Source organism: Halichoeres trimaculatus, unplaced genomic scaffold (genome assembly GCF_033239565.1).
Source record: "Halichoeres trimaculatus isolate MK-OKI-2021-1 unplaced genomic scaffold, fHalTri1.1 fHalTri1_scaffold_5, whole genome shotgun sequence".
NCBI lineage: Eukaryota > Metazoa > Chordata > Actinopteri > Labriformes > Labridae > Halichoeres > Halichoeres trimaculatus.
In genome coordinates this window covers 35,117,859-35,139,475 of record NW_027437183.1, presented here as the reverse complement: position 1 = coordinate 35,139,475, position 21,617 = coordinate 35,117,859, and the positions used below count along the sequence as shown (strand labels likewise).

Sequence of the window (21,617 nt, the reverse complement as noted above, 5' to 3'; positions counted from 1 at the left end):
TTGACGCTCCACAGCGCTTACCAAGCAAAACGTCCTGTCACTATCAAGTAGTATTAATGCCAGTGTGTTTAATTCTGCTGAGGTACACCCTGGAGCTGCTGGGACTTCTTCACATGTGGGGCATTCATGTGTCTATAATTTGACATGGACCATTGTTTCTATAAGGAGAGTAAAAATAAACCAGGCAGCTGTAACATGAACAGTACCACTAAAAGACCAACTATAGCAGTAAGGGCTAAAGTGTTAACAAAATTAAGATACAATATACCAGAAAAAATTGTTGATCATGGTTCTGATCATGGCAAAACTAGAGGGCGCTGTTCCATCAGCTTAATGTCAGCTGTTTTACAAGATCTGCTGTTTGTCCCCATCTGGAAGATTCATGTAAGGCCCAAAATAAACAATAAGGCCAAGAGTTGAACCACTTCCCAGCACAAAAGACGAGTAAATGTATTAAAAATATATTTTCCCATGAGGTTATAATGAAAAGCATTATCATTTAAATTCTTATTATCTGTTTTAGTCATTTTATTGATATTATTATCATATATGCCTATGATTGGAATTGAGTTTGAGAGATGTCAGCTTCTGTGTGTGCAGTGCATTCTGCCATCAGAAATACTGTGCTTTTAAATAACATTAACACTTAAATTACATTGTTTTTCATAAAGGACAGAGCACTATAAACACAGAAATAAACACAAAGGCCTCGGCATGTACTTACAAATACCCTTGAACAAGCTGTGTGTGTATACTTGTGTACAAACAGGTGATATTAGCTTTTTAATTATTTTCTAAGCAGCTTTGAATGTCTCCTTCTTCAACAGAGTGTTAATGGCTTCTGGGAGGTGTTGTAGTCATTCCATTTATTCCATTTCCTAATATATTCTGCATTTTGAGTTTGATGCTGTTCTTCTGAATGAAAAGAGTATGGCAACGATCGCTGAATGAGGTGGTCACAGGACCACCGCAAAAAACAGACGCTATCTGGGAGGAAACAGAATAACATACATGTGAATGAAGTCTCAAGGGAAATTTTCTATATTTTCTTTTATCTTGATGACTTATTTTGTTTCGGTGGCACTTTAATCTGTGTCAGTTTCCCACAGATTGATCATCCTCTGAGAGTCCACTCCTTTTCTGTCACAACCAACCCTGGTGTCCCCTATTAAAATAAAATAAAATAAAATAAAATAAAATAAAATAAAATAAAATAAAATAAATTATTATTATTATTATTATTATTATTATTATTATTATTATTATTATTATTATTATTATCATTATTAATAATAATAATAATAATAATTCCTCTTTAAACTGTATTATTCTGGCTCTATACTGCATTATTTTGCTCCAAACGGTCTTCATTTGGCAGAACTTTACTCTTAAACGCGGCATCACTGTGATTATTTAAAAAAAATAACAGGTTGTGATCAGATTTAAATATTCTGAAGTTAAAAATAAACTGAAAAGATAAAATTTGTCTTTCCCTGAACTCTGCCGGACAATTTTCTGTGCGTCTCCTCCATCAGCACCGCTCTCTTCTTTCCTGTCCGAGCTTCTCTTTCCCGGAGGAGGCAGCGAGCACATGCCACGTGACTTCCCCTCCACCAATGGCCTCGCAGCTCTCTAACTTTTGTGATAAGGGAATCACAGTAAAGAGCGAGCAGATTGAAGGAGTTTCACTCCAAGATCTTCATCGTCATCATCACCCACGTAGGACCCAGACTGGCCTTTCGAGCGGCTTTCTCCTAGACCGCAAGAGTCCGGATTTGTTCGCCCCTCTTCATTTTGTCCTCCTCGGCAGCCCATGCAAGGCTGCAGCCACATCCAGGTTTGATCATCAGACAATCATCAGTGACCGGCGGCTGTCTGCTGAGCAGATGTTGGGAGATAAAGCTCACGGTGAGTCAGTCTGCAAATTTCACTCTGTCTTCACAGCTTTGACGTCCAGGACGGTAAGGAGAGTTGCGCTTCTGATGTTCGGGTCAGGGAATCACAAAATACGGCGACTGTTGAAATAAAGATCCAATGACCAAAGAAATTAGCTTTAAATTATAACGAAGATCCTCAGACTTATGATCAGTCATTACATGTCGGAGTTGTCTTGAAACATATGAAAGATTGTCGTAGCGCATTGAGGTGCATGTAACGGAAAAAAAGCAAAAGCCGTCCGGATTGATAATTAAAACGAAGGAGAAATATTCAAATTTAATTAGAAATGATAATAATCTTTAATTATTTTTTAGACACGGGCCTTATTTTGAAAACTGAAAATTAATTTGAAAATATGATGAAATGATAAAAATTATTGGAAGTCCTTGTGATCTTTTATCTTTGTAAGAATATTCAAAATAGCAAAATCAACTAGAAAATTTTAAAATGTAAATGATCTAGAAATAGTTTGTAAATTTATTCCGTTTGTCGTCTGATAACGAGGCTCACCTGTGTTCCTCCTCGCGCGCGCGGCGCCACTTACCCATCCATCAGGGACCCGCGCGTGGCCCACTGACCGAAACCTTCCGCTTACCACGCACGTCCTCACCTGTTTGTCAGCTCGTATTATTTTAATTTTGCCTATGAAAATACGACGTGTTGTTAGCTGTGACGGAAATGTAAAATTTCACGGAGGATAATCTCCCGTGGGGCAGCTGAGCGTGATCTCGTTCCTGGTTTAATTTTTAGAAACTGCTGCTGGCTGAATGTTGCTACAGAGACTTTCCAGTCTGATTTATGGCTCTCTGACACTTTTTAGGTGTGTGCCTGCTCGTAAAGGCATCACAGGCCTACAATACCCACGCAGAAAGTGGATTTGTCCTGTGATGGGTCCTTTAAAAATATTTTCTATTTTTTAGCAGCTTTAAAAAGGCTTTGGACTACAGATGAAACAGCATTTGAAACTTTTTCTTGAACGTTGACGCAAATAGCTACTAATCTGCGTCATCCTAATCAATGTACTAATTTACTAATTACACTGATTAATAATTAATAATATCTAGTTTGGATGGACATAAAAAATCGACAATGAATTTCTAAAAAGTTTTCAATAAAAAAAGATTATTAAAAAAAAATCTGTTTATTGTGCGGATAACCAAATATCTTCAATAAATAGAAAACCAAAAGACAGGAAATAATTGTTTGAACTTGATGTACATCTGTATGCTTATAATTACCTTGTCATTTTTATGGTTAATTCCTTTTTTTTTTAAATTTCTAATGTCATAATTCTGTTGGGTAAACTATTACAACTGTTGTTGCAGATGAATGCGCTGTTTTTCTCCACAAACTGGGAAGTGTTTTAGGCCTTCAGAAATCTCTCATCACTCCCACGGAGGCTGTGGAAACTGTTAAATTTAGATGATTACGTCTTGATGACGTCTCTGACCTCTAATATGTATTTGGATGAACAGGATTGTGGTGAAACGTTACATGAAGTATTCCTTCGATAAGAATTACGCGCACATAGCCCACACACTGTAGATATATATGCAATTAACGGCCTTTCAGTTTTTAAAATTCGATTAAATAGGCTACATTTCCGAACATCGTAATCTTTGGACCTTTGAAAAATAGCCTACTTTTTAAAGCATTATTGTCATCTACTCTTTGGACTTTATCTGGTTTGTTAAGTTAAAAAGTAACCCTGCAGAATAGCACTCATAAACATTTCCGTATTTTTTAATTTAAAAAGAAAAATAATGTTCGGAAGACAATATTCTTTCAGCAGTCTGAAACCAAACACGTGTCACTGTTTTTTCCCCACACAGATTTCTGTATATTTTATTTTATTTTATTTTATTTATCTATTTATTTATTTATTTATTTATTTTTTACCCATATTCAGGTGTTCAGTGGTTCAAAGTTGCTCCTGACGGATAGCAGGTGTATGGATACGTTTTTCATTTACATTATGTCTTTTTTGGGGCGCATGCGTGTGTCGGTGTGTGTGCACGTGCGTGTATGCAGCAGGTGTGACTATAAAGGTAATGGAATACACATATGACGATGACTTGGAAGAGCTGTGTCCTGTGTGCGGAGACAAAGTGTCCGGATATCACTATGGTCTGCTTACCTGCGAGAGCTGCAAGGTGACACACTCACACACACACACACACACACACACACACACACACACACACACACACACACACACACACACACACACACACACACACACACACACACACACACACACACACACACACACACTTAAAACCTAAACGAGGTGTTACAGCTTTTAGCTAGCATTATTTTTTATGCTAACTCATACGCAGCACACCACGGGTAGTTAAATCATTTCAAAATAAAATGGAATGAAATGAACGCCTTTCGAAATTTCGTTGCTGGAATTATTATTATTTTTTCTTTGGAGATTTTTAACAACAAACTTAAAGATTTTTTTTTCTCATTTTACTTTAACCCTAGGCCTTAAGCAAATTATCAATACTGCCACACGTAACAGACACTTTTCGGGCTAAGTACGAGATAAGGAAATTTTTAACATCTTATTTTGAAAAGCGTCAGTTTGTACCACGGAAATTTCGATTAAATCAGTCTGCTCGTTTTGGTTCATTCGTTTTCTGACATGCCGTTTATTTTTATTTGTATTTAGGGGTTCTTCAAGAGGACAGTTCAGAACAACAAGAGGTACACATGTGCGGAGAACCAGGAGTGTAAAATCGACAAAACCCAGAGGAAGAGGTGTCCTTTCTGCCGCTTTCAGAAGTGCCTCAGCGTCGGGATGAGACTAGAAGGTACACCTCATAATAATAATAATAATAATAATAATAATAATAATAAAAATAATAATAATAATAATAATAATAATAATAATAATAATAATATCATAGAGAATATAAAGTTATTCTCCAGGCTTTTGGTTTGAAGCTGTTTCATATAGAGGGGTGCAGGTTTCACAATATTGTGCTATCTTGAATCAGTTTTAAAATAATTCATTGTTCATCATATGTAAAATTTCCATGACATGGTTGGTGGCTTCCATGTTGCTTCCTACACATGGGATGAGATTAATTCCCAGACAGCGGTGCAGGAAAGCACCTGTTTCCGTAGCAGAAAAAAGGACACATTCTTCACTCACTGATAAAACCCTGGAGACTCCCCTGTTTTAAATCAAAAGCTTTATTTAGGCTACGAGAAGGAGGAGAGCAGCACAGGCTCTGGGGAATCTTCTCAGCCCTAAAAAGGGAAGTAGATCTGACCAACATGTCTGTTGTGTACTGGCTGGAGAGCTGGGGATCCTGGAGGGAAGAGGTTGGGGTTTAATTCTGTGAGGGTAATGCTTGTAGAGGAGTGTCGCAGTGCAGGAGTGTTTATTGGAGCTTTATTTGTGAACCTTTGCTCATTTCTTCTCTTTTCTGTGACAGCCGTGCGTGCAGACCGCATGCGTGGGGGGAGGAATAAATTTGGCCCCATGTACAAGAGAGACAGGGCCTTGAAGCAGCAGAAGAAGGCTTTGATACGATCCAACGGCTTCAAGCTGGAGAACACGGCTCCTCCACCGACCTCTCCTCTGCAGACCGACTACAGCTTCACCAGCACCCTGCACGGCCTGCCCACCATCTCAAAAAGCCTGCTCCCATCCACCCCGAGCTCCATTGCCCCCACAGACTACGAGGCCAACCTCTATGGCCCCCCCTCCCTGGGCATGACCATGCAGTCACACATGCCCCTCACTACTCAGTACCAGTACACAGCCTTCCCCGGCAGGGCCATCAAAGCCGAGTGCCCAGACTACACCAGCTCTCCTGAGTCCCTGACAGGATACCCGTACCCTGACATGTACCCCTCTGCCTCGCCGCAGCCCCCCAACCTGCCCCCCTTGGTGCTGGAGCTGCTGCGCTGCGATCCAGATGAGCTGGTGGTGCAGAATAAGATTGTGGCTCACCTGCAGCAGGAGCAGAATGGCCGGGGCCGCCTGGACAAGCCCAGCACCTTCAGCCTCATGAGCCGCATGGCAGACCAGACCCTGTTCTCCATAGTGGAGTGGGCCCGCAGCTGCATCTTCTTCAAGGAGCTCAGGGTGAGTCTAAAACCTTTTTTGATTCTGTATCACACCATCCTGAAAGACCTGAGTCCAAGTGTTACAAACAAACCTCTGTTGTGCATCACATTTTTGCAGAATGACAACATTTTATCTTTGTCACAGAGAAATAAAACTGCTTCTAAATAAGAATACATTTTAATTCAGTTGTGTTGGCAAAGCAGAAACTGAGCATTTTAAATATCATCTGTTTGAGTCTGTTTCTTCCCTCTGTCCATTTTCATCTGGTTAGTTTTAACATCCCCTGCCATAACACTCCAAACATTAGTGAACCAGCTCTTCTTGAAATCAAACTAGAGCTGAAATGATTCCTTAAATTATTCAAGGTACTTGATTACAAAAAATACTCGAGTAATTTTCTCCACCTAGAGGAATCCTTTTAGTTAGGTGTTTCAAATAGAGCTGAGGCCATATTAAGAGAGTTTTCAGACCCCTCAAGCTACCTCTTATACAAAATAACAACTAGCAACAAATCTAGCTTCTTTTCTGGAGTTTGGAGACTAATGGGTCATTCTACGAAACGGGTTTGATGAGATGTACAAGGCACAAAAAATGTGTTACAGTGTTTTTACAAATTTTGGAGCTACCAAAGCAAGTGCTCTTACTGACATGCTGTATCAGAAAATTCTATTTCTTATAGAGAAAAATTTTATTTGAAAAACAACTGCTCTTTAAACAAAAATGTATTTTATCCGATTACTCGATTGATCGATGGGATTTTCAGTAGAATACTCGAGTACTATAATATTTGATAGCTGCAGCCCTAAATCAAACCCAGCTACACCACAACACCTTCTTTTTATTTTTAATCAAAACACATTGAGTCAAAAGAAGGAAAATCCAAATAAAAACAAGACAGTAAACAGATTATGAGCGGGAAGATACTCATCATCCTGTTCTTCTTTTCATCCTGTTTGTTTTTTAATTTGTGATTTCTCTCAGTGTGTTTTAATAGAGTTAATAAAAATAGCATACTAACACAACATCCGCTTTGCATGAACTGAAGAGAATTTCTTTTTTTTTTTCATAGATGAGCTGAGTTGGTCTATGTCTCTATTAATGCTGATTAAAGGCTCAGAGGCTCTTCACTGTGAAATAAATGAACACATTCACCATTAATGAGTTTGACTCATACGACCAGAATTCAGTTAGCGCGGACTGACTGCAGCATCACAACCATAACAGCAAAAAACACCAACACACACAGATCAGACACCAGTGTGAAAAGGCATTTTAAAGCATGACTGAAGACATGAATGTCCTTTTTAAAAATGTTTTTGTGAAGATCTTTGTGAAGTAATTTTCAAATTGTATCAGAAAAAATATAATCAGAGTATCCTGAAGCACTGCTGTGGCTTTGTTGTAAACTGATAGAGAGGGGGCTTTTTTATTCATTAGCTGTCGACTTTACTGTGGATTAGACAGATTCTGTCACACACATTTGAAACCTTTTAACCTGTAGTTTAATAATCTGTAGAAGTCCACCATGTTCCTTACCAAACTAAGAGGTGATCTGACACTGCATAAAGCGGGCTAATGATGAGTCCAGACGGTTTTCATTGACAGTTCTTTAGTGAATGCTAACTGATAACACAGCGTAGCTTGTACCTTTGTTTATTTTGCCAAAACAAGCAGGGTGTTTAAGGTTTTGGCATTTCAATGGAAACAACTGTCATTCAGAAATGTTCAGGTGCCTGTCATCTGCTGTTTTACAGATTTATTCTCATATGGTCGCCTTAAAAAAGGGGTGTTGTTTTTGTTTATTTATTTATTTATTTTTCCCAACCCTCTGGTCCCCATAGAAGCTTTATATTATTAACAGTAAAAAAAAAAATAATTCCTGGTGTTTCAGAAAACCTTTATTACCATTTCAGGTACTGTCACTTTAAAGCACCCCACTCCATGGACCCCCTCTCTTTGATTGGCCAGCCCTCGCAAGGCCTTTTTGGGGGCAAAGCTATGGGCAGACCTTGGTGTTTGGGGCCCACCTGTTAGGAGATCCTTATAAATGATGACCTCATTATTTTTTAGCAAGTCTCATGAAGATCTGGTGCTACTTTTAGCTTTCTTTTTAGCCATTTTTTGATCAGTTTACAGACAGTTTCAGGGATTTTTACAATGTATGAAGATGCAGAGGTTTAAAAGTCAGCACACGTTTAGTCTGAACATCCAGCATTGTTACTTTATGTCCATGTTTACAATATGGAGAAGCAGAATAGCCCCTCTTTAAACATTGCTGTATCCACTTCATGCGCCATCTCCAGTTTTTTAGACTTCTCTGTAGTACTTAACGGTTTTTATGTTTTCTCTCTGGGCGTTGATATGACTACAGTTTGTTCTGTCAGAGTCTGAGCCTTTTCCCCGACTGTCTGTTCATCATGGTGCCATGGTAAATCCACTTATTATAAAACTCAAAACGGTTTTAAATCATTTATTTCATTAACAGCTAATCCTAAAATGTGATAACCACATTTCTCTGATTTCTATCAGTTCATTTTTATTAAAATAAGACAATGGGAAATGTTTTTATTTTCCTCAAATTTATGGGATCTGCCTCTTAATTGACTGAATCCAGAAAAATCAGTGATAAAAAAGGGAAGAAAAGCCCAGAAATGAATAGGAAAACGTATTGCAAAGAGGTTGAGTCTGCTGGGTTTTAGCAAAGACGTGAAATACACTCAGCCGCTGTTTTTCCTCGGTGGTGAACAGTAGCTGATCACACTACACACACATGTACACATGCACACACACACACACCTCTGGGGATAATGAGCTGACACATTTATCACTGTCTCACTCCATCATCCTCAGCCCCGTGCTTGTCTTTGTGGATTGCAGCGTGTAACAGTCCGGATGATTTAGTCAAACCGAGGTCCGTTGGTGGAAAAATCAATGCTGCTGCTGCTCCTGTTTATTATAAGCCTGATCTCACACACACGGAGATCCTCATGGAAACGTACGAATTGAACTCTCCTCTGATGAATCAGGAGGTTACACAACAATGAAAGTATTACCTACCGCAGTGAGTCATGTTAAAATCATCCTGCAGGGACAAATAAACATCTGTCAACAAGCCATGGCCAGACTGAATCAACCAATTAAACAGTTTAACTGCAACAAAAGGCCCATTGTGACCTTGGTGAAATATGGTGAGGATCCCTCCCGTCTTTTGATCAGATTCACTTTATTAACTCTGATGCATTCAGCACAGCGTCGCTCCTTTTCCTGCTGAAAATCACTCACTTTAAAAAATTAATCCCAGGCTTGGACATGTAGTCACCGCAGCCGTGCACGGTTTGATGTCCACAGTCAGTTTGTCATCAGGTTTGCAGGAATGGAATCACAAGAAAGGGCTTTTCTTTCAAATTAAACTGAAAACGCTTGAAAATCAATCTGAGAGATTAGTTTAAAAAAAAAAAAAATTAAAGACTCCTGCCTCGTGTTATTGTCTTAATCAGGTTTTTTCTTTGATAACAGTCCAGCTGCAGGATAAATTCCTGCCATAGATTGATTCGTTTTGTTTTCTACCTTACATGTTTGAATCAAGCTTTTCTGTTTAGATTGTGGAATGTGTACAATGACTGAACAACATCTAGATTAGAAAACTGAAGCCTGTGTGGAATTACTACTAGCGGCTTTAGGCTAGCAGCAGAAAGACCGTAAATGTACACAGACTTTCCAGCGTTAAAAACAGATTCAAAGCCTGGTTCAGAAACAGCTTGGGTCTCAATCCTTAATTTTACAGACGACACACACTGTACAGCTGGGTGGGGGGTTAACTCAGCAGTTCAGAGGATATAAAGATGATGAGTTGGTCCAATCAGAGGCACAGCTCTGGTCACCAGACTGAAAGGTGCCCTATGGCTAGGCCTGTCACGATAACAAATTTTGCTCGACCATAATTTTCCCAAATATTATTGCCGATAAACGATATTATTGTCAATATCATTTTGATTATTTTTTCCATTTTTTCATTGATGTAATTATGATAAATGGGATAATAAAGTGAGTACACCATATCAAAAACAAGAAACTTTAATTTCTTAAGAGTATTTAACTGTAATTAAAAGGTCAGGATCTTTTAAATAAAATAAATTAAACAAAAAATATAATAAATTTAATAAACAAGAAAGAGAAAAAAATACAATGAAAATGAAATGGACTCTCTTTTAGAAAAAAATACATGTCAATGAAAATAATAAATACTAATCAAAAACAATAAAACATAGACCCTGTCTCTGAAGAAAAAACGAAACTCCAAAAAAAAACAAACAAACAAACAAAAAAAACAATAAAAACTATAGCCTAAATAAAAGGGAGTTTATACAGTTCCTGAATTGTTTGTAACATGTACTTTTTCCCAGTCAATCCGTACTGTCTGTCAAACATTTTGAACATTTCTGGCTTTCAACCGTATTGAAGGGCTGCATTTCTTTGGCAATGTAGCTGTCTTTGAGCTCCCACCATTTGGTGCTTTTATTTCTTTTTACTTTGCCGACCAAAAGCCTCAGTAAGAGCGGATTGTCAAAGAACAAGGCTCTGCTGCACCTCCCCTTCTTCTTCTTCGTCGCCACTATTTTCAAACAAATGCTACATATCAGCTCATTGGTGTTAATGAGCTCACACTTTGTTCATTCTGATAAAAAAAAAATATTCCCACACTGGGACTGTGGCAAGCGGCTTAAGAACCGTATCTTTCGTGCCATCACTCATATTAGCGTGTGTTTCCTCCTTACCCCTCAGGACGTTGCTTCAGCTCTCTCCGTGTGTATGCAAGAGCAGCCCCGTCTTCACCCCAAAGATTGCATTTTTGACAGATGCTCAGTCCGCTATAAATCCGCTAAATCCGTTATAGAACCTATGCACCCTGATGTTAGGAAAGATAGACGTAGTGAGCCATCTTCTCATTCAGCCTCTTTGCTCATAGGAGGAAAACAAATATGCATGCACGTGTCAGTTTATCGAGGCTGGCAAACTTACCAAGGACGTTTTTATTTATCGATCGGTTAATCGATTTATTGATTATCGTGACAGGCCTACCTATGGCTGTTAAAAGGGAAACTCAAAGCCTGCATCATATCCAATATGGCCCCCTCCAACGCTCAACTTCGTTAAGGCTGTGTCATGCTTTCTGGGTGAACGTCATGTGTGAAAATACGACGCACAAGATCAGCGAGCAAGAACGTGTGAAGCTTTTATGCTTTTTTACACCCCGCGCCACGTCCTTTGGTGTCCATTCCCAAACTGCACGGGGCGGTGTATCACAGATATATATCTACCAGAGTACCAACCAAGAGTCAAAGAAGTTGGCTTTTGTTTACAACACATTTACATATCTGCCCCAGAGATTTTTCAGGTTCTTTTAACCCATTCCTCTTCTCTGCTGAGATGCCGATGTTTCACGCCATACATTATTTACCACTTGATTATTACGGCGATCTGATGTGATATGATCATACAGATGCCTGTATTTCTGCACTTTGACCACTAGGAGATCCCGTTCTTCCGCCATCTTGTCCATGCATCTCTGTCCAGCAGGTTAGAAATTGTTGAGGGTGTCCAACGTGAAAAGGACTGTGCAAGGAGGCATAGGTGTGAAAATTATGTCATTCATTTGTGCGAGGCCGCACAGACCCCCGTGGACGGATCAGATGGGTGACGTCCCAGAGACTTTGTCCATGTTCCCTCCTGTCTGTTTACAAAATTCAGAAAAACACTGTTTCAACAGCAAACCACTGCAAATACCCAAAGGAAACAATGATTTAGTAGATACGCCACTTTATGGTGCTGTCCGAATTCTGAGTGAGTGTGGTCACATCCGGTAAAGCCCGTTCGTATCCCACAACGCATTTTAAAAGTAGTGTATGAGCAATGTTCACTGTGCATAATGCATTGTATAAATATCATCATGCATTGTGGTTCAAACGGAAGAAATGACTGATAACATGATTACTGATAACATGAAACAACATTACATGCTATACTTTCACATTAGCTGATGAGTGATTCTATAATTAGAGGAACATTTCAGGTTTACAAAAAAGTGAGAAGACTATGTTCTTTTTTTTAATGTATATACTGTTTGATTGCAATTGATACACCTGGAATGTACTAAATCCATCATTAGGAAAGCTTAGGCTCTTACGAAATTTTAAATATTCAAGTGACTGAAATAAAAGAAAAAATTATTTGAGCACAATTTTGTCAACCGTGCTATGGACAAAAGTTGCGACTATTTTTTCAACATAAATCCATATTATGCTGAAATTAGAGTTATTTAACATTTCTATGTCAGACTATGTCAGACTATGCCCTCTAGAAATGTCCCTCATTATTAATGTCACAATTTAGACTAAATTTAAAAGACTTGTGGCACAAAAATCACATGTAACACGGTTGACATTTCCTCCGTTTTTGGTCCTTGTTCTAACTGCAGACCTTCAACATGGCACTACCTGACCTCCATCACCTCATATTTCTGTGCATTTTCTTCAAAGTTTGTTTTTTTAATGTTTATAGTGGGAACAGCAGAAAATGTTGGCAACACAGTTGACAAACAGTTAAAGCGCCCCATGTACAGACAATCATTCTAATTAAGTATTGATGAGGAGGAGCTGAAACATGCCACACTTTCTTCATGGGTCCCACCAAAAAGGGTGGGACCTCAATTGATTTAAGTCATGTAACTTTGGAGCAAACCATTGCTGATTTATTGTTTTTTTTTCCAATAGGTAACATGGTTGACACTGATTTCTCAGACGCACACAAAACAAATTATTTTATCCATATAGATTATTAAAATAGTTTATAAACCAGTATTGTCATTTTTGATTATTTTGAACAAATAATACTGAAAATAATATTCACATACATGTATTATAGTGTTCATTTTGAAGACCAAACTTGTTATTTAAGAAATCAGACAGCACAAACACTGCAAATTCCAACATGATTTGCATTCTTAGTCGAATAAATGATGGAACCTGTTAACTTTCTGTGTTAAATCAAGGTGGAATATCAGCCAAATCACCCACTGTCAAATTGGTCATTGCTTGAAATTAATACTCAATAAAATTGATAAGTATATCTTATGAACATGAAATGTAGCCCTAATTATAGAATCATTCTGATATATTGTAACACCTACAAAAGAGACCCTGAGACCTGGACCAGGTTTCAACCACTTATTGAACCACTCAAAACCAGTTACAATTGGATGTAACCAAAGAATAACACTGAGCTCTGTTTAACTCTCAGATGAGTGTTTCCCACAACATTGGCTGCTGAACATAGACTGTATAAAACATGAACGTAGTCTCCTCCACATCCCTGGTCTGTTCCTGATACCTGAAATGAAGCCAATCTGCAAACGCAGCCACACTGGATCAAACACCAGCTTTGAGCTTTCTTAGTGTACATGTGTACATGACTTTCGGTCTTTCTGCAGCCAGCCTCATCAGATTCTCGATGCACAGCAGCTTTTAGCACTGCCACACAGGCTTCATTTTTTTTAAACTGGATGTTGCCACTTGGCGCTGAACAGCCATAGCTGGTGATGCATTCACTGGACCTTGTTATTCTCCAACACAACTTTGTTGAACAAATATGTGGTTGGTATTTATTAAGATAACATGCAGTTAATTTATTTATTATATATGATTATTGGGAAAAATACACTAAGCATTACATTAGTTATCACTGAAATCAATGACATTGATTAGTGGCTGGCGAGTGAGCAAGCAGTGTCTGAAATGTTGTTTTCATTTTTCTTAGTGAGTGGGTTATATAGTCCACTACATCTAATTCACCATTTAGTGAATAAATAGGGAATGAGTGGGTTATTTCAGACACAACCTGTGTTCATGTCCAGACTTGTTAATAATTCCAAACCGTTTTTATTATTAAGTTACACTAAAATAGTTTCTCTCAGATAGATCCAAGCAGGTGGATATCTGCAGATTTTGTTATACTGGTGGGTGAAAAGACAAAGAAATTGAAGAAAGTGAGTGACATAAACTGCATATTTGCATTCCTTTTCTTTCTCTGAAAACAGTTCAAGGTTTGAAGAGACAGACTGAAAACACGAGGACGCTTTTTAAATCTTGATATATGTGGTAAATCATCAATGTAACATCAACGTGATTGCTGTTATTGTCAAATTTATCTTTGAAACTTGAAAAGTGGATGGTTAAATTGTGGAATAAGGCTCACTTTGATGATGTGATGAAATTCTACTTCCTGTTTGGGTTCAGACATGATGAGATCCTGCTGTTATTGAGCTCTGTTGATGATATTATGAAGACGCTGAGAGGGATTTTGGAATGTATGGGGCTCTATCACAGGGCGTCCACAACCAAAACTTTTTTTTTTTTTTTTTTTAACTTTACTGCTATTAGTAAAAGACAACAGTTTTGTTGAACACCAGAACTAGTAATGGACCATGGAGCCATATTTTCCTCAAAATTAAACATCACATGAGAGTCAGTTTTTAAGATTTATTCAGGGGATCCGACATTTTAATGTTTTTTCAACCTAGCTTATAAACGAAGACTAAAATGAAAGACTCAATTTGAAAAAAAGAAAGAAAAAAAAGAAAAGATTTTAAACAAAAAAATCACAATTTAATATCTTTCACCAAAAATTCACATACGATACATCATTTTTTTCTCCCACCCCTAGTTCTCCGTCTCCTTTAAAACCAGACAGTGTCAGCTGTAGCTAGGTGGTTTTATGTTCCATCACGTAAACATGTTTGACCTTTTGTAACCTTTGGTCAACTAAGGGAACCCTATGCTTCATTCAGGTAATGGAGATAGTTTACATCAACAAAATGTGCAGAACATAACCCTGATCCTTCGTGAGCAGGTGTCAGATTTCCAAGAGGAAGACCAAAGGGTCCAGGGGATGTCTGCTTCCATCTCTTCTTTAATACAAGAAGTCCTTATTCTTGGACAGCTCCAAAATATGACGGGTATAAAAAGTAATCTATAAATATATTAATGTGGGTGTGGTCACCCACCTTATAACAGTTTGACTCAATCATTAATGAATTTCAAAAAAGAGCAAAAAGACAGAGTCAGTCATTTCAGTGTTTTTGTTAAGCAGTCGTCTGGTTTTGTTTGTTTGTTATTGATTGGTTGTTGTGTTTATTTGAGCTGTGGCTTAGTTTTAAATTCACCCTTTTGCTTTGGTCATTTCATGTATTGTAAAGCTTGGATTTTTAAGATTATAAGTAAACACACTAAATGATGCTCAGTAGTCTGCCACAGTAACAGATGTAGTGGTATAACACAGTTCGTCATCACTGTTTTTTCTCTAAGATGCAGCAGATGAAGCAAACACATCTCTAAACCATGTAACTTGGACTTATACAGAAAATCTATTGCAAACAAACAAATAAAGACACATTTTCTTTCACCTTGGCAGTTTGTGTTCAGGCAGTGAAACTCGGCTTAAGAAACCATGTTTCTGTGGTTTCTGTGCACATTCAGGAGGATTTGTCTCTCTGTGGTTGTTGTTACTCTTGTAACTTCCATTTCTGGAAAAAAGAAAGAGCACATTGTTGAGCTGAACTGATTTGTTGTATCTTGTCTGAGTAACAAGAAGAAAGAATCTTTGTGCTGCCTGTGGATTAAATGTTTTTTAAAAACTGATACAGGAGACAAGCACAGGTGCTTTTTGATATTAAGAAAATGTAAAATCTGATTTTATTTTCCTACATAAGCTGCAAATCAAAGTTTGTCCAGTGAAGTTGTTATTAATGCTGAACAGCATTTCAGACAGTAGTCATCCAGAAACAGACCCTTTCCTGTGCATTTTAAACCTCTCCATCCACCAGATGTCTTTCACAGAAAGAGACATCATCTTACACACAGCAGCTGCTTGACTACTACAACTTGAAATGTTGGTTTTGTGTTTTGCATTGCTTTGTGTTTTTTTTATTTATTTCATTGCAAGTGTTTATAAAATATCCCAGAAGAGGTGAAGCAGGAGCTTCCTGCCTTGTAGGATAACTTTTAATTCAAGTTCAGTGACTGAGGAGAAAGTTATGCAACTTTTGCATTAAAAAAGAAAGAAAGACAGAAAAAAAACAGGACATAATAGTCTTTAAAAAAGTGTACATAGACTGTAAAATATATGTAGGTAGGTGTGGGTACCTTTCACGTTTGAGACAATGCAGTACCAATGCCCGGTACCTTGCAATCAGTATCAGTACTCAACGGTAACAATTTCCAGTACTTTTGCTTGTATTGATAACATTTTTTTTTCCAATAAAAAAAAAAATCAACATTTTTAAATTTAACAATATATTAACTTGCAATGCTGTGTTCAAATCCAGCATGGAAAATCGCCTACTCTTCCACTCCCTCACAGTCACAAGGGTGCGTTCAGGTACCTAAACATGGTACCGTTTAATTTTAGGTAAATGTGGGTACTACAGATGGAATTTGGTACGTACCTATAAAAGTACCTAATTCGGTACCCATCCTCACCTGAGTAGGTGACAAATATGTATGACTGAACTTTATTTATTGTTTGGGTCACGTGGTGTGTTGGGTGATTAACAAGTTATTCACTAGTACAGGTTTGAACCTCCTGGTGGAAGGAGGGTGAGGGGAAGAAGTCGTACTTTTTGCTGACTGCATGCGCACTAAACAGAGTCTTGTCCACTTCACAAATTGTTGTGATGCCACCATGCAGGAAAATAAAAGTATCAAAGGAAACCTTGGCTCAGAATCGATTCTGAATCAAACATGTCAGGCAAGCTGGTCTCTTCTTCTTAGCTTCTTGGCAACCATTTGGACCCGGAGTATTGACTTTTAATGTATGTACACAATCTCTGTGACATCACCCATGTGTTTCTGATACAGAGTTTTGAAGCCAACAGCCAGTGGATTCGATATTGGTAAAGCTTGATTTGACCTAGCTCTGTTTGAGTTAGGATGTGGTAAAGTGGTGGGCCTTAAGCTTCTCCAAGGACACCTACAGGATGCTCACCTATCAGCCAAGTGAGCAATACCCATATATGGGCAAAACTTGTAAGTTTAATAACTTTTAAATAACGAGTTATTGACAAATTCACTGCCCTTACAGTGAATGCTGATGGAGCAATGAGCTATTTAGACAAGAGCTGTTTTTTTAAGCAGGCTGTGAACATGTTAATTTTTGCTGTAATGGTGTGTATACGTTTCTGGTGTTTCTGCAGCCAGCTTCATGTGGACACTCTGTGAACTGCAGTTTTTTTTTTCTTTTTTGTGGCTTTTGATCCATTTTTATGAGACAGAAAAAGAGAGATTAGGAAAGGGGGTGAGTGTGGAGAGTGACATGTGGGAAACAGGCCACAGGCTGGATTCAAACCCAGGACACCTGCTCGAGAGCAAACCAAATGGGGCCCTACCTAGACCACTAGGCTATCTGCGCCCCTGAACTGCAGTTCTTAATACTTCTGCATAATAGCATAATATTCTAAAGCAGGTTTTGGCTACTTGCTAAAACTTAATTCTCTGAGTAGCTTCTTGTCTTAGCTGTTTCAGCCTGTGTTGAGGCAACTCCAAAAGTTCTCAACCTCATTTTTCATCCAGAGCATAAAACATGTTCATAAAAGAATTAAGACCCTGGTTTAAAATACTAGAAAGCTCCTCTAAGTCTGTGTCAGTAAAGAATTGACATCCTTTCCCTCAAAAAACCTTCAGGTGAATGTTTTTCCAAAGCCTCAATCTCAAAAATCATAATTTAAATTCAGAGGATATGTATTTAAATAAGATGTAAGGCAGCAGAGATATTTTGGTGAAGAGACCATGTCAAACTTATAATGGTGAAATATTAATCAAGTCAACCCAATGAACAGGTTTTTGGAGCATTAACAGTTAACATTAAAATGTGTAGACTGAAAGGTTTGCATGTGAATTTTTTATCTGATGAGTTAAAAAATAAAAGGAGAGCAAACTTACCGTCCTTAAATGCCTGAAAACAAACTCCCAAAACATGGACCATCCACATGTAGATTCTTTTCTCTCTGTAAAAACTCTGGTGAATTTCTCACTCCCCTTTCAAAATAAAGCGACCTTTGAATTTGTATTAGCGACCTTTGCCATCTAATGAATCCCTGAGAGAAAGAAATAAGCAGACTGTGGAGGCATAATGTGATGAATAGTCATTTCTTTTCATTCATTACAGCAGCGGTGCAGCTTTACTGTGCACCCTCTGATGTATTTCTGTTGAAATCAGAGTGTTTTAACACTGGCTGAACGGCCGGCGTGGACAGCGTGAACAAAGCGTGCATATTTTGCCAGGAAAGGCTCACAGAGACAGAGACGTTTCCCCGTCTGGATAATTACATTCCATGCAGCCGATAACGGGGAAATGTGGGCTCTCCTCTGCAGATCTGCGCTGCACTCGTCTACATTGTTGTTAAATAGTGAACAGAATGGAAGCCATTGATTGCTGCGGTTCAGCAGAGGCGGCCTTTGTCCTGCCTTATGATTGACCTTCCATTCACCTGTTGAACTTGGAAGATGTTTCCCTGTGAGTGCACACAATGAGCATCACAAATGTTCAGCTGCTGGAGGCACGGCACTCAGAGCAGTCAATTAAAAAAAAATCTGAAGAGTTTTTCCTCAAAAATAGATGTTATAGATATCTGCTCTGTGCTGCGAGATAGAAAAACCGGACAGATGTTTAAATTGCTGGAGTACATTTCAGACTTTCATCATTTTTCTCCTGTATCAAGATATGTCTACATGAACCTCTGGCACTGATGTGTTCTTTTTTTCTCAACAATATTACACTTTTTTCCTAGAGTCACTCAAACAGTGCATTTATGAGAAAAAAAACAAGCATTATCTCTGCTAACAAGGGACAGTATATGGAGGTTTGTAGGAGAGGCTGAAGGCTGAAAAGTGTAACAGAGAGGGGGATTAAAATTCTGGCAGACGGGAAAAACAGTCTGAAAAAATATGTTTCCCTCTTTGGCTGGGAGAGAAGAAACTTCATGATCACAGGGGTCAAAGGGGAGTAGAGTAGAGTAGAGTAGAATTTGAAGTACTTAAATCATTTGGTGGTCAGGCGTCATATGTCTATCATTGTATTTTGAGTGAAGTAGACTTAATAGAGATCCAAAGTTTTTGGATACTGACATTTATTTAATTTTTGTTCATTTAACAAATTCCATGCAAGGACTTAAATTGTGACACGTTTTGTGCCAAACACCAGAAAAATGTTGCCTTGTTTTTTTCTGTTCAGTACATGGTACTTAGTCTGACGTTACAGAATAAAAGCCGGTAACGCTTTAAATAAAGGTCCTGTAATAAGCATTAATAAGACCTTTCTAAGTACTTATAAGATGCTTATTAACATTATTATTTGTTTATAAGACTATATAACTGCTTAATAAGTGTTTAATAAGGTCATTGTTATAGTTGATACAATACAACTTAATCTATAAGCTAAATGGAACCTAACCCTAACCCTCTTTGTTTTTTGTCTTCTGCTTTTGTCTCTCATGAGCCCTACCCCAGCACTTCCCCTAAACCTAAACATTTGGGGCCCCATGCCTAAACCTAACCTGTGGGGCCTCAGGCCTAACCCTTACAATGACTTTATTCAACACTTATTAAGCAGTTATATAGTCTTATAAACAAACAATAATGTGAATAATCATCTTATAAGTACTTACAAAGGTCTTATTAATGCTTAATATAAAGCGATACCTAAAAGCCTTCATTTTTGTGGGGGACCACGTTGCAGAACCTCACAAATAACTACACCAAAACATTGAATTAAACAATGCAGTAGTGGTCAGTTTTGAAAATTAGTGCAAGCTGTTGCTCCATCTTTGCTGAATGCATGCATGCTCCTGTCACCTGTTTTTTTTTTTTTTTTTTTTTTCGTCTCCGTGTTTGCAGGAGCAGAAGAAGAAGAAGTAGCAGTAGCAGCCAAGACCAGAGTAGTAGTAGCACTAAGTGCCAACTTGGCAACTTTGTTGTTGCATTTAGCAATGTTTCAGACCCTTTAGTTCCCTGTATTTTTTGTTTTGTCTGAGAATATGAGACAATGATGAAGTGCTAAAATCTGCTGTTTCTGCAGAGTTCTCTTGAGGCTGGCTCCGGAAGTACCGGAAATCACATACACACCAAGCCAAAAAAAGCAGTTTTCAAAGAAGAAATTAACCTATTTACAGCCTGGTTCAAAAAACGTCTCCTGTCTGAGTCGCTGATTTCACTACCAGCACACACTGTACGCGAGGTGAATTTTTTTCTAGCTTAGCAGTTCAGAGGATATTAAGATCCTGAGCTTGCCCAATCAGAGGCACACCTCAGGGTCACGTGGCCGACAGGTGCCCTATAGCTGTACGCGAAGCCTTTGCCACTTTCAATATGGCTGCTTTAGCTGATGTGCTTCATTTACTATTTCAAAAACAGACGGGTGACGTCGGCGAGACTATGTCCATGTTTTATACAGTCGCTGGTTTTGTTTTGTTTTTTCCAAAAAAGGGACTAGTGACAAACCTATCAATATTCCAGAGTTTGGGGACTTTGATGTGAAAGTGTGAATTGATTTCCAGCACCCTCCACCTCGTAACAAGCAGCAGGTGCCGGGGGCCCTCCCCAACCCAAAACACACACAGGCAGACAAGTCCTCTGAATAAATTGTGTTTATTGTTTTTTTTTTTTTTGGATCACTTTTGCTGGACCTGAGACCAAATAAAGGAGAAGGTTGGTATTTGGAGAGAGAATCGTCATTTTTAGTCTAAACATATTTATAGTGTTTTTAACCTGCTTTCTGTCCCTCCCGATGTTATTCCTCCAACTCTTCCAGCATCCACAACAATTACATGCAAATGATGTATTATGCAAATTAGGTGATGGCGTGGGAATGTTATTCAGGTCACTACATTTGGATCTTTATCCAGTGTGTGTTGCTCAGTACCATGCGAAAATATCAATTTATCGATTGCTTGAGTCTGTGTGTGTATTCACATCAGATGATATCTTGAGGAGTTTCTGCTTTGAAAGCTGGAGTCTGAAGTACTTTTGGGTGGAAGACAAATCCAAAGCTTTTAACTTCCAAGAGCAACAAATGTATTTTGTTAAGTGTCAATATATATATCAAATATAACACCAACCCCCTTTGCGTACAACACACTCACTCATTTGTCATCCACTTGTGAGAGACCCATGGGCCACAGGGGACTGAACAGAAAACAGCTCCTTCAATAAACTAACCAAACAACCGACTGTTAAAATGGTTAAGAAGAAGCTGCTGTTCCTAAACTGTCCAAAGCAAGGCCTCCTCATTAAAGTGAGGATATTTACTGCCTTCTTCAGAACACACTTCAGAGTGGGGGGCATCATCTTTATCAGTATTCACGTTTTTGTTTGTGGCGGTGCTTTTGTTTTATTGTGCTCCCATTCTGATTTGATGAAGACTGAGAAATTTGTAGAATTATAGACACAGAAACATGAGGAATAAAAAGGAAATTCGTACAGTTAAGTTTTTGTCTGAGCTGCTCGTTTCATCAGTGCATGTCCACATATCCTGTTTGTGCATGTGT

The 21,617-nt window shown here is 38.3% G+C and overlaps 1 protein-coding gene across 2 annotated transcripts in view; it reads left to right on the top strand.

Moving 5' to 3' along the window:
* The first annotated feature begins 1,693 nt into the window (after positions 1–1,693).
* The window catches only part of LOC141791138 (nuclear receptor subfamily 5 group A member 2-like), a 33,862-nt gene continuing 13,938 nt past the window's right edge, over positions 1,694–21,617 (top strand). Inside the window, exons 1-4 of one of the 2 annotated variants that reach the window (XM_074671391.1) lie at positions 1,694–1,908; positions 3,973–4,091; positions 4,616–4,757; positions 5,388–6,043. In XM_074671391.1, coding sequence (XP_074527492.1) covers positions 1,887–1,908; positions 3,973–4,091; positions 4,616–4,757; positions 5,388–6,043 — 939 coding nt within the window. In that variant the 5' untranslated portion in view covers positions 1,694–1,886. Of the gene's footprint in view, positions 1,909–3,969; positions 4,092–4,615; positions 4,758–5,387; positions 6,044–21,617 lie in introns of both variants that reach the window. The other variant, XM_074671390.1, reaches the window with a different exon arrangement.